Source organism: Nicotiana tomentosiformis, chromosome 3 (genome assembly GCF_000390325.3).
Source record: "Nicotiana tomentosiformis chromosome 3, ASM39032v3, whole genome shotgun sequence".
NCBI classification, from domain to species: Eukaryota; Viridiplantae; Streptophyta; class Magnoliopsida; order Solanales; family Solanaceae; genus Nicotiana; species Nicotiana tomentosiformis.
In genome coordinates, this window is record NC_090814.1 from 71969850 (window position 1) to 71983139 (window position 13290).

Sequence of the window (13290 nt, forward strand, 5' to 3'; positions counted from 1 at the left end):
ATTTTCTTTGAATATTTGGTTTGTTGTATTAGAAATTGATATACATTATACAAATTTTAAAGTAAAATACTTATTTACTGATTTTGTCTCTAATAGAGTGAGAAGAGGAAGAGCCTAGCATTGAGGCATCAATATCTCCATGTTTGTTCTCCAAAGGGTTTGATATAAATAAATCTATAGAAGGAAGCCTTTATGTGTAAAATGATAGGGGTAAATTTGTCATTTCAATATTTTATCCATGTATTACTAATACATGTATTAGTTATTCCATCTTCTACCCCGCATAAAATAATACACATATTGACTCATAACTTATACATGTATTATTAATGTAGAATTGTAAAATGACAACCAAGCATGGTATTAGTTATGCTGAATTTTGTACAAAATAACTAATGGCTACCAAACATTGCACAAGTTATGTTGCCCCTAATACAAATAAATTTTCTCCTAACCAGCTACCAAACGACCACTTAATGTACACTTGCAACCAGCATAAAACTAGCCAATTCACGATGAATTTTAGTAGGAACATGGTTTGTGAAGATTTGTATTCCCAATTGCCTACTGTAATAAAATAGCGGGAGAGAGGGAAAATGGTTTGGAGGTTGATATCCTACAACCTCCAGTGCGAAAAAGTAAGAAAGTCTTTTAACATGGAAAAATTAATGCTTTTTCATTGAGAATGGAACAGGTTTTAAGGTACACTAGGACACAGTTGAGTTAACAAAACTACTGACTATGCTTCTCGGTTAAAGTTCCTGAATGCGGTAACAGCGAGACACTACTACAATTCCGACCTGCAACTAAGTAAAACCAAAACAAATCACACAAACTATACCAGGGCCCCTTGAAAAACATCTAGTACTTCTGAAAGCAAAAGAAAAGGAAACAAGACTGTGTAGAAGCAGCTAATATACCTTGTAAATTCATCATTTTTCACGGCAATCCAATGTGCTTCAGATTTGATTGACTTCTATAGAAGAAAATTATCTATCATATGTTGTATAACATCAGCACCTTCTGCATGCATGTATTGATCTTTCACCTATAAGCAATACGGCGAGCATTACACAATATTGATCTTTCACCTTTACGAAATAACAGCGAGCATTATATATTAACTTCATAAGCATGAAGATCTGAAAAGCCTTAATTACTGTACAATATACTCTTTTAGTGTGTGATTTCAATGGCAAAACAATAGGACCTAATTTTGAGACAGCACATAAAATCTGAGGGACATAAAAACGTTTTTAAGTCTGAAGCTCTATCTGGAACACTAGAAGCATGGAATATAAGCTCCCAAAATGTATTAGGAAATTTAAAATGTTGAGCAATACAACTGATCCAATGATCGTTGCTCACTAACATCTATATTCATGCTCCAAATGCCTTTTATTAACCTTTATTGCCATTTAGTTACAGGATTTATGAAGTGAATGACACGTTCGACCCCATGATAAGCAACATAGATGACCTAATATCAGCCTTACTTGCTAACACCAGATTCAGTCACCAATCAAACACCTCTTTGTCCCAAACTGCATCAGACGCCAAAAACATATAAGTAGTACTGTGTTAGTGCCTTTAGCATAGCTGGTTTAAACTTCGGCAGATATGAACCACGCGTAACTTGCAGAAGAAACGCTCCTCCAAGGATGTCAAAATTTTACAGAAGCTTTTCCCACCACGACCACTCTTTGTCAATAAATTACCCATAAAAACCTAATAACTCAGCAATCTGTGCACAAATGCCTTGACGCTGTATAGCCTAATAGGCATAAAAGTAGCCAACTTTGAAGATTTAAAAGGGCATGAAATTCATTACTAAGTTGTTCCTATCACCATCAGTCTCCAAGCCTAAAATATACCCTAGTACAAACATATTTACTCAGAAATTAGTGCACAAATGCTCTTGAAGCTATAAACATAAAAGTAGCCAAATTCTGAAGATGTACACCTTTACAGGTTCTACAACTCAAGTCTGATCAACGTTACATGGTAAACAACAAGACAAATAACACCTTTACAACAGCTCAGCTCTCATCGACATTATATGGTGGACAAAAAGTGTTTCCTACCAAGATAAGAACAAATAAACTTTTACTAAATGGGGTAAAAAAAGTGGCAACATTTTGGCAAAAAACTGATGTTTTCAATCCGTTTAAGCAAAGTAGGCATTATATTGCAGGACACCTTGTGTATTTGGTTTTGTATATGTGACCACTGGAAGCATCCACCTGATTTGAATTTTCACATATAGGGAAAAAGTAAAACGGCACAGTACCCATGTCAAATATAGTGCACAAAAAGGCTTTAGTCAAGCACATGATAGACAATCTAGTCCAAGTAATTTTCATTTTTGAACACCACACACGCGCCCTCTGCTCAAACCTATATTCTTTTTCTTTCTTTTACTTTTTTTTATATGCATCCCAGAGAATAAAGATGGAAAGGGAATAGGAGGAATAATGCCTGTTCCAAGTGTAAATTTTGTTGGTAAACATGCAGTTTCTCAAAAAATAAACCTAAAGAATATGCCTTGTTTAAGTAGGATAACTAATAAATGCTTTTGCTAATTACTCCCTTAAGCCCAATTTATGTGATGCACTTTCCTTTTTTAGTCTTTCCCAAATAGAACGATACCTTTCTATATTTGGTAAGGATAAAATTTTAGACTTTCCAATTACCCTTATTGAGAGGATTAATAGCCACACAAATATCTACGGCTTGTATTAGACCATAAGTTTCAAAAGTTTTTTTTTCTTTCTTAAACTCCATGTGCATCACATAAAGTGGGACGGAGGGAGTAATACTCAAGGTAACAAGTAAATGCAACACGACATCCAGGACAAAAACAGGAGTTATTGACAGCCTTTTATCTTTAAGGTGTAAGTGATAGTAAGTGATAAAATAAACACACAATTCTGATTCATCAATTTAAATAAAATGTAACTGACTGTGGTTCTTGGAGAACCAAAAAAGATACTCCTTGTCTCAATTTATGTGGCACCATTCGGATTTCAAATCTTTTAATTTTGACTGTGAGGACATGGAATCTTTAAGTTGTTTGAAAATATTTGGAAACTACGTAAAAAGTACTATAAGTCACAATAATTAACAATTCAAAATATTTAAAAAGCTTATGAAAAAATCAGCAGCCAAAGAAAAACTCATTTGACTCTCGAATTCTGAACGGTGTCACATAAATTGGGATGGAGGGAGTATCAGAAAATGCTCTGTGCATTAACACTATCGTCTATGTTATATATATGTGATCCATATATATGTAGAGTCTAGAGAGAGAGAGAGAGAGAGAGACTATGGGGAATACAGAAAGAGTGAGACCTGAATAACACTATGTGCAGCAAATCTGAGCCTGCTGCTGTGAAAGCTGACATCTACTTTCTCCCAAGACACCCGAGACAAACCAGTCACCAATTCCTCTGGATAATTGGTCAAAGCATTAGCACTAGAGTATTTTCTTGATAAGTTAGTCAGCAAGAATTAGTAATATAATATTAAGAAGCCAAGATACAAAACATCCTTTTCACTTCCCTTTCCTTCTTCAAGATGGTATTATCAACATATAATTCAAAAGGCGTTAAACTCAAATCAGAAACTCTAAATTTCAGTTGCATTTAAAAACAATTACAATTGGAAAAGAACAAATACTTCAACTAAAGACTTGCTATCTGAAAAAGATCGGATGGCCAAAGACTACACTAATTTACAAACAAGATTGCATAGTACTTTAGGATCAACAGAGTCTTTCTTTGTATTGGTGCTAAGGACTAGATAACAGAAAGAGTGGAAATTAATCATGCATACATTTTCGAACATATAGCATCACCAAAAGCTCAGCGAGAAGCATTAAGCTAGGGGGAGAGCAAGGATCAGAGGAAAGAACCTAACAGGAGACTATTTACCTAAAGTCAACTTCTTGCCATAAGCAGAGAGTTACTAACCTTCTAGCTTGTCAAAACAATCATCTTCCTTTACAACAGATTCACTCTGCTCACTATCGCACGCCTTGCAATGTTCTTCATACACAATGTGAGGATACTTTTCATTTAAGGAGTCCTCCCACTGTAAGCACAAATTATTATGACAGCACATGAGATTTAATAGGTAACTACTATCAGATATTAGCTATTGTACCTTGGGCAGTTCAGTATTACGTCTAATTGATGATGTTCTCCAACCTACAATATCTATAACAAAGTTTGTTAAGGAAAAATAGTCTTTAATCTTTAGAAGTCTGGATATCAGAGGCTGGTTGCCTGATTCAAGTTCAACAGTACAAACAGGATACGATCATAACCAACATTTGAATATGCGACCCTTCGCTTGAATGAACCCAACGCAGACCTGCATGTACGAGTTTTGCAACAAATTAGCATCAAATGCTATAGTTTTTACCACAGACCCTCATAAATGATAGGACTATGCTGTCTAATGAACGTAGTAAATAATCTTAGAACTTACATAAAGTGTAATTCACCATCATCTTCCACCATCCGCCTCAGTAATGGAGTCTTTCCTTCATCTTCATTAAGAAAAAGGTGTCGACCAGTTCTCTTGAATATCCAATGAACAACAAGACCGGCAGCTTTCTCAAAGGCAGTTACACCAAAAAGAAATGGCACCTGACAATTAGCAAATAAAATAAAAATTGCAAAAAATCCAACAGTGATCTAGTAGATCTTGTAAGGTAGGGAGCAAACTCACAATCTTAATAATGCAAAAAGAGACTTGAGGAAAAGAGGAATACTTGCTCATACCCAAAGATCTAGATGACAGAAGAAACACGGAAAAAAATTTGCCTCTTGATTCTTCTGTCAGATAACAGAACATTTTCCTTTTCACAGGCCACAAGATTAAGCAGGGATCAATATCTACCACCCACTACTAAAGAGGATATCTCCACAATACTGATTATAAGCTAGACCAGTTGATAATTGAGTATGATTAAAACCCGTAACTGACTACATCATTCTAAAAGACGTTGTGCCATGCAGAAGAATGTAGTTTACAAGTAGTTTCTACGTTAATCAGCAAGTTTGATTTCTTTTACATTTCACTAACTTTGAGGTTCTCATATCAAAAGAAGGAATCACAGTCAAACACAGGAAGACCCTGATGCAACTTCGAGGTTACTAAAGATAAGGCTTGTTAAGATAAGTTAAAAATCATCTCCCGGTGGTTGCATTCTTTGGACAACTTATCAAGTTGGAGGGAGACAACACTGTCTGGAAAGGAGGAATACTTACTGTTATTTTTTCGGTTCAAGCAGCTATAGAACTTCGCATCTTGAAGTAAGACTTTCCAGGTCCTTCCTGATGTGGATTATTTTTTCTGACAAATTAGATGTATCTTTCCTTCTTCATTTTTTCCCTTGGTGGAGTGCATTCCTTGCTTCTCCATCTTAATTTACCGTCTTATGTTAATAGTACTGGTGCTGTTTTTTTCTTTGTCAAACATGTGAATTTATTAAATATTTTTTCAGGTTTTTTGCTGATATTTGTCTCAGCACTTGTTACTACATCAATAAAGGATGGAGATGATACTCTTAGATGAGGAATCTGTCATTTAAGGAGTTTGTGATGGGTTTTTCCCCCTGATAGTTATGATATTAATACATAAACTTAAACTTGTATAATGGGTGCTTTATGACTAAACTATTATATGTTTACACCAGCACTAGACCCCCGGTAATCAAAAACATTAAGTGTGAAATCATGGACAGCACCACCCATAATCCCCAGGTTAAAATCCATCACAAAGTGATTTTAAAGCCATGACAGTGGTGCGCTAAGTGACCCCGTAAGCACAAACTAAACTTCACAGCCAACAGTCTCAAGACACCAAGAAATGGAACCCCTCGCATCCAAGAGTAAGCTTCATCAGCTTAAAGAGACATAAGACATCATGGATGCAATGATTGATCTTTGTTCATCAGTGACACATGATGAAGCCACTTTCTATCAAACCTTAAATTATTCGTAAGATTATTATTTAAAAAAAAATTGATACCTGCTTGTTACCCCTTGAACCCAGATGAGGTGATGCGACAGTGATAAAATTTATTGGTTCCAGGTCCGCTATTGTGCCCTTTGACCCTTCTTCACTGGCATCGGCTGAGAACTTCTTCACATTCTCCATTCTTGGAGGTCTATATAATTTCCCAATTGCATATCTTGCCACTACTCCTCCAACAGAATGTGCAACAAAAGAAATTTTCTTCAAACCTGGCTTTCTTTTGATCACTTCAAGAACCTAACATCCATTTCCATATCATTACCATCAGATGGGGTACATACAGCATGCTTTAAAGAAAATATTAGAAAAAGGAACGGGGCGGAACAAAAGAAAATCAAATCACATTATTAAAAAAAACAACCTCCTCAGCCAACCGCTCGCCCATTACATCCACTCCATCCAATGTTAGTTTAGCCATATTGCGTTCACTGCCTGCCAAGAAAATCATGTGAATTCATCAAAAAAGCAAAATATGTTCATTAAGACTGTGCAAGACTTCCAAGTGCTCAGCCATTATGAAGAAGGTAAAACAGAGACATAGATATAATAAGTTCCACATGAGCCACGAAAAGGAAATCTCTTGTTACGGAATAATTTTGCTATCTATTTAACACAAGCATGCTCAAATTAGAAAGGGGCCAATGAAGTTGGGAACTACAATCAGAGCAGACTTGCACCTTTAGTTGGCAGTTTACCAATGAGAAAAAGCTTGAACTTTTGCTAGAAAAATTCAAAGTTCATAGTCCCAATGGAAGAAAGGATGAGATGAGGGAGTTGTAAGCTAAAAGAAGTTTAAAGTTCAACATTCACATAAGAAATAAGTTTCACCACCTTATGAAAATGTTTCTATATAAGAAGTAAAAGGGCTTTTCCCTAGAGTAACCGAACCCAACTTTTCCTTCACCAGCTACTACATATGAAGGTCTCTTGATATAGTATTAATAAGCAAGTATAATATTAATATGCAAGACTCATTGGTATACTATCTTTACTTCAACTCGAATGAGAGCTTCTAGATGAGAAACATATATGAACACGAAATTCTTGCAAGAAACAATATGTAAAAATTAGACTTGAATAAGACATGTAGCCATTGACAACTTCAGATCATAACTCATAGGTTCTTTTTTTTCTTTCCTTTTTTCAGAAATTCAGATCATAACTAATAGTTAAGTTGAGCAACTATGCTCCACTAATGTAGACGGACAAATGATTACCAAAAAGTAACACCAAGTAGACCAATATGCATCTTTAATTGTGACAAATAACAAAGCGAAGTGAATGTTATTAGATAAGAGCTCAAGCAACAGCCTACTAAATTCACTTGGTCTCCTAAAACAACAATCTCATGGTCGAAAATTGCTGGAACAGAACATATTGGAATAAATAAGAAATTTAGTCCTTTAGTCTAATCCTTTTTATGTCATGCATAAACAATGATGTGGAACGGGAAATCACATAGCATAAGAGGCGGAGTGTGGAAGGAAAAAAACAGATTAAGCGCCTCTCTAGAGAAAATGAAGATAAAGTAAGTGAAACCTACTTACCTTGTCTATCAACATAGCAAGCAAGAATAGAAGTATATTTTGTTATTTACAGCAATAGCAACCTAATCCTAAGAGAGGAGGATTAGAGGGTGGAAAAAACGCAACATGCAGAACTAAATGCTGAAACACAAACAAGTATCAGTTAGAAATGCCACTCAATGCATGTACTTACAATGAACAAAAACTTTGTCAGGAAGATTCCGAACAAACTGCTCAGCACCAAACTTCCAGTCCGAGGCACTGTCATAATACAAAAATAATAACTTTATAAGCAATATACAAAAAACAATAAGTCCAGCAATAAGTAGTTTTTTGCACTAATTTTTTTGATAAGAATTTATCACTACTCCACAAAAAATTACCCCATGATGGAAGGTTGATGTCAAACTGAATTGATAACCCCAGTCAGAATTGGCTAGTAATTAAGTATTTCAAAGCGTGTTTGGTATGATGGGAAAAATACGAAGTGATTTTGTGGCGTTCTCCATCAAAAGGGGTAAATATCTTCAATCTTTAACACTCAAAAAATTTCAATGCAGAACACTATCCAAGTTGTTGACAATATGATTAATCTTTAAGAAATATTTTTCACTAACCAATCAAATACCAGAAAACACTTTCCAAGAAAATATTTCCGGCAATAACATTTTCCTTCATACCAAACATCTTAATTGAATTACGGAAGAATCAAATGAGAGTAGATCAGAAGCAGCTTTCTCTCTGTGTTAGTAACATCAGATTTATAATTTACATTTTCTCATCCTCCAAGCAAGGGGAATTCTTGTGATCTGGCTAAAGCGCAATACTATATATGAAGGAGACCATATCAACAATAGGAGTACCAAATAGGTCTAAAATTTTCCCGAAAGAATGAAGCAATTGAAATAGCTCCAAATTCAGGAGCTTAAAATGCTAGTACATTAGATAAAAAAGAAGACGAAAAACTGTAGCTTTACGGGATGTCTTTAAGAAAAAAATTACATGAGTACTGCAAATTAAATAAGCAGTAACCTCTAAAACAACAAATGTTAAAAAATCATGAAATCATCATCGAACAGGAGCTAAGGCCAACGAACTTAATTTATCAAAAAGATGATACTAACGCACTATATATATAAAACCATAATTGTGCTAATTACCTTCCGAGAATACCGTGGACCATCATAACAAGATGATCGGCGGTGGAAGCATCGGATTCTTTAGAACTAAATACATCTTCGCCGCCGTTGACGGTTTCCGACGAGCTAACTCCTCTGTTGTCTACTTCTCCGTTCTCCATTTCCTTTTCTTGCTTCTTTTTTACTTTTTTTATTTCTAATTCTCTTGAATTCGCACACTTTATTCACACATTTGATACAGCAAAAAGTATGAAGTAGCTACAGTTGGATTGATCAGAATTTTGAAATAAATAAAAAGTGTAGAAGTTAGGTCGGCCCTTTAAAAAGATCTCTAGAGAGAGACAGGAGAGAAAATGGTTGTGACGAAAGAGACTGAAGGATGAAGGAGAAGCTGACGATGTGGCAATCACTCTTTATGCAAAGGGAAAGAGGAATTTTTAATTTTGAAAAAAAAAAAAAATATTGAGCAAAAACAGGTAAATGTTGTTAATTAATCATGCCTATATTACGGTTTCATATATCTGACGAATCAGATTGCTTAACGGATCTGTTGAGTTTGGATTCTACTGAAACAGAAATGTTTCTTTCTGCGGAATAATGAATCTTTTTAAAGTAGAATTCAGTTACCAGCTTTGGTTTTTTAAGTAGAATTCAGTTACCAGCTTTCATAAATTTATAAATATCACTCATTACTGCACATTATTCGAAAGAATATTACAACACAAGTAAAAGAACAAAGTTGTTGGCAGTCAGGAGTTTCATTTTCATGAAATGATCATAAATGGTTTCAATTATTATGAGATTGGATCACATGATCGATTAAACTTGATCACAGTAACCTCTAACTTGACATGCATAGAATTGATAAATACTACTTATTCCGTTTTATTTTATATGATATCATTAATTTGATGAATCAAATAACATATTCTTTAATTACAATTGTTTTGAATAATTCTTTTAATATTTTCAAGTATTAAAAGTTATTGTATAAGAGTTATAGATTGTATGTAGTTTCTGATTATTTGATTCCATGAGAAAAGATAATGTTCAAATCGAGACAAAAAAAAATAGAAGGTTTGATCTTCATATTCCCAAGTCCCAATTCTTGCTCTTTTTGAAACGAAAGAAGTAGGGAATTAATTAGAAAAGTAGAACTTTCTAAACTTTTTCCCATTTTTGTTTAAAGGGAACAGAGAGAAAAAATGAGAGACACGCCCAGTGGGACTCGAACCCACAATCGCTTGATTAGAAGTCAAGCGCCTTATCCATTAGGCCATGGGCGCTTGTTGTTCACTCCAGCACTTTAGTTTATAATTTACTACTTACTATGCGATGAATTTTTCAACCACCAAAAAAATCCTTTTTCTCTTCTATTTCAATCAAAATCCTAGTGCAAATAGTTCTTCTTCTATCAGCATTTAGTTTAGTCCTCTTTTATCGTATGATATTTAATATCTTGAGATATTTGACACTATCTAACTTTGTTATAAGGACATTTAAATTATATCAAGTTTTCAAAGCCATTTTTATTAGGGTGAGCGTTCGGAGCAATTTAAATTGGATATGAAAATTTCGGTTTGGATGTTGATTTTCGGTTTGATCGAATTTTTTAAGTTCGATTTCGGATTAATCGGTTTCGATATTTCGATTTTGAGCCTATAAGTTGAGTTGTTTCTTCTTCTAACAAAAATTAACATGCAAATGAAGTATTCATGTTAAATTGCCTAAAAATTTCTCATTTTTACCGCAATCATCCAAATAAAGTATTCAAGTAATGAAATCATTATCAATAAGTGCAACAAAGACATTAATAAGCCTAGTAAAAATTAGCAATAGTATAATCATATCCAAATAAAAAGTAGTTAGACAGTGACTTAGTAATTAGCATTAAATATATGAGTTAATATAGACTTATTACTATTGGCATATGGATAATGGATTAATGTCTAATGGGTAGCATTATATATAAAGTATAAAAATTTTGGATTTTCGAATATTCAAAAACCCAAAGTACGAAATCCAACATCCAATCTGAAATCCAAAAATTTAAAAATTAAATCGGAAATCAAATTCATAATCCGAAAATCCACATTAAAAATCCAAACAATTCAAATTTTAGTTTAGATTTCGAGTTTGCCCAAACCATATCCGCACCTAATTTTCATTGATAATTCAAACTTGCATGATTATTTACTTGGAGGTGTCCTGCAAGACTATGCATATTAATAAATGCTAATGTACGAGAGTGGTTGGAGGGTTGGAACTGATTTCTCATATAATATGTCGCATTCTTATTGATAATTTCAAGGTATAAATTCTCGTCTACTGAATATTTATGAGAGAGAGAAAGACACGGGATTAAAAAAATGGTTTGTGATAGGGGAGGGCATTGGTCGATTCGGTTCGATTGTGAATATTATCGGTTTAGAATATCGGTTATCGATTTATAAATATGCAAAACCGATAGCTGAACCGATAAAATATCGATTATTGGTTATTGGTTAATCGGTTATCAATCATTATCGATTCGATTATCGATTTACCGGATAAGATAACTCAATCTATAGGTAAGAAGCATAATGTGTAACACACGTGAACTGGATTTCAATCACTGAAATTTGCATAGTAAGATTCCAAGCATAGCCGAAGCTGAGCCGAGCGAGCGACGACGACGACGACGGCGCGAGACTTGCCTTCTTCTTAACTCTTCAAGAGCTAGAAGAAGAGCAATTATATATATACCTATCAAAAGCCTTTTCTTCCTCCAATATGGGATAATGTCCCTTTGCCAAGGAGGGAAACTCAAAATTTTCATTTTCTCTCCATTTCTCATTCACCCTCTTTAAGCTACACAAGCTTAAAATTCCAACAATCCCCCACATGAATGGAGAATGGCTATAAAATAAAGGAATGCACGGACGCATGTGTGTTTTACATGCAAGAATTAATTGCATTTTCGGATTGAATTTTCGTTAATTATTTATTTAATTAATTAATTAATTGAAAGGAATTTTGTCCAAAAAGATTAATCAATCAATCTTTGACCAAATCCAAATCCAAATCTGAATCCGAATAATCCGAATCTGAATAATTCGAATTCGAAGCCGAAGCCGAAGCTGAGCCGAACGAGCGATGACGACTACGGCGCGAGGCTTGCCTTCTTCTTAACTCTTCAAGAGCTAGAAGAATAGCAATTATATATATACCCATTAAAAGCCTTTTCTTCCTCCAATATGGGATAATGTCCCTTTGCCAAGGAGGGAAACTCAAAAAATTTATTTTTCCTCCATTTCTCATTCACCCTCTTTAAGCTACACAAGCTTAAAATTCCAACAATCCCCCACATGAATGGGGAATGGTTATAAAATAAAGGAATGCACGGACGCGTGTGTGTTTTACATGCAAGAATTAATTGCATCTGGATAAGTAGGTTTCCCTTTAAACTTTCTGTAGTGAACTTATATCGGATATACTCGGTCAATCGGTAGATTTGATATCTTTGAACCGTCGAGCTTTGTTGTATACCTAGATAAAATAATTCACACAATCAATCCTTAACCATCTATGGTTCTCACGGTTGTGTTCGTTTCAGCCATGAACACCGCCTGATTTCATGAGTGGTTAGAGAATGGGCCTTTACTTTCATTCCCCTTGAAGCGGCTTACACTTCACATTCACATAGGTGGTTTCTAAACGTGTAATCCTATAGACACACTATCTGGTCATATCCTGCCAGACTTAGCAAATTATTAAAATAAACCTTTAAGCTTTGTTGACTCATCAAAAAGCCTTAATGTTTTACCTCGATTTCTGAACATTGCCTTCATCACGAGAATGGGTTAAGTTATTTGACAATGTCGAATCGTCATTCATAACTTTATTTGATCTCTTTGAACCTAGCTCGTGGGATCTCCAGTCTGCTAGGTAGAGTTACCGCCATGATGACTTGTCCTAAACCTTAACCCCATTCTCTTTGATGATCTTTCAACTGCCTCTCTAGATAGGCCTTTTGTAAGTGGATCCGACACGTTATCTCTTGACTTTACATAGTCAATTGTGATAACACCACTAGAGAGTAGTTGTCTAACAGTATTGTGTCTCCGTCGTATATGACGAAATTTTCCGTTATACATAACGCTCCTTGCCCTGCCTATTGCCGCTTTGACTATCACAATGTATACAAATAGGTGCCAAAGGTTTGGGCCAAAATGGAATATCTTCCAAGAAATTTCGGAGCCATTCAACTTCTTCACCAGCCTTCTCTAAAGCTATGAATTCAGATTTCATTGTAAAACGGGCGATGCATGTTTGTTTGGATGATTTTCAAGACACTGCTCCACTCTCAATTGTGAAAACATATCCACTCGTGGATTTAACTTCAGATGATCCAGTGATCCAATTTGCATTACTATATCCCTCGATCACGGAGGGATATTTGTTATAATGCAAAGCGTAATTTTGGGTATGTTTGAGATACCCCAAAACTCGTTTCATTGCCATCCAATGTATGTGATTGGGATTACTTGTAAACCGACTCAGTTTACTAATAGCACATGCTATATCTGGTCGCGTACAAT

At 34.8% G+C, this 13290-nt stretch overlaps 1 protein-coding gene and 1 non-coding gene across 8 annotated transcripts; both read right to left on the reverse strand.

Annotated features, from left to right (window-relative positions):
* Positions 1-649: 649 nt before the first annotated feature.
* Positions 650-9113, reverse strand: LOC104086234 (lipid droplet phospholipase 1-like). Of its 7 annotated transcripts, none has more exons than XM_070197107.1 (12): positions 8732-9113; positions 7765-7832; positions 6407-6477; positions 6040-6282; positions 4492-4652; positions 4319-4374; positions 4165-4217; positions 3972-4092; positions 3352-3449; positions 1497-1544; positions 921-1048; positions 650-800 (listed from the first exon to the last, which is right to left on the reverse strand). In XM_070197107.1, the coding sequence occupies exons 1-10, from the start codon at positions 8869-8871 to the stop codon at positions 1512-1514; spliced, it is 1044 nt and encodes a 347-aa protein (XP_070053208.1). In that variant the 5' UTR covers positions 8872-9113; the 3' UTR covers positions 650-800; positions 921-1048; positions 1497-1511. The 7 variants fall into 7 exon arrangements, with proteins under 7 accessions (XP_070053208.1, XP_070053207.1, XP_009588739.1 ...); XM_070197106.1 differs by having other exon boundaries at positions 650-806; XM_009590444.4 differs by lacking the exon at positions 1497-1544.
* Positions 9114-9923: 810 nt separating this feature from the next.
* On the reverse strand, positions 9924-9996 carry TRNAR-UCU (transfer RNA arginine (anticodon UCU)). Its single transcript has one exon. It is a non-coding gene; the product is annotated as a tRNA-Arg (tRNA).
* Positions 9997-13290: the final 3294 nt, after the last annotated feature.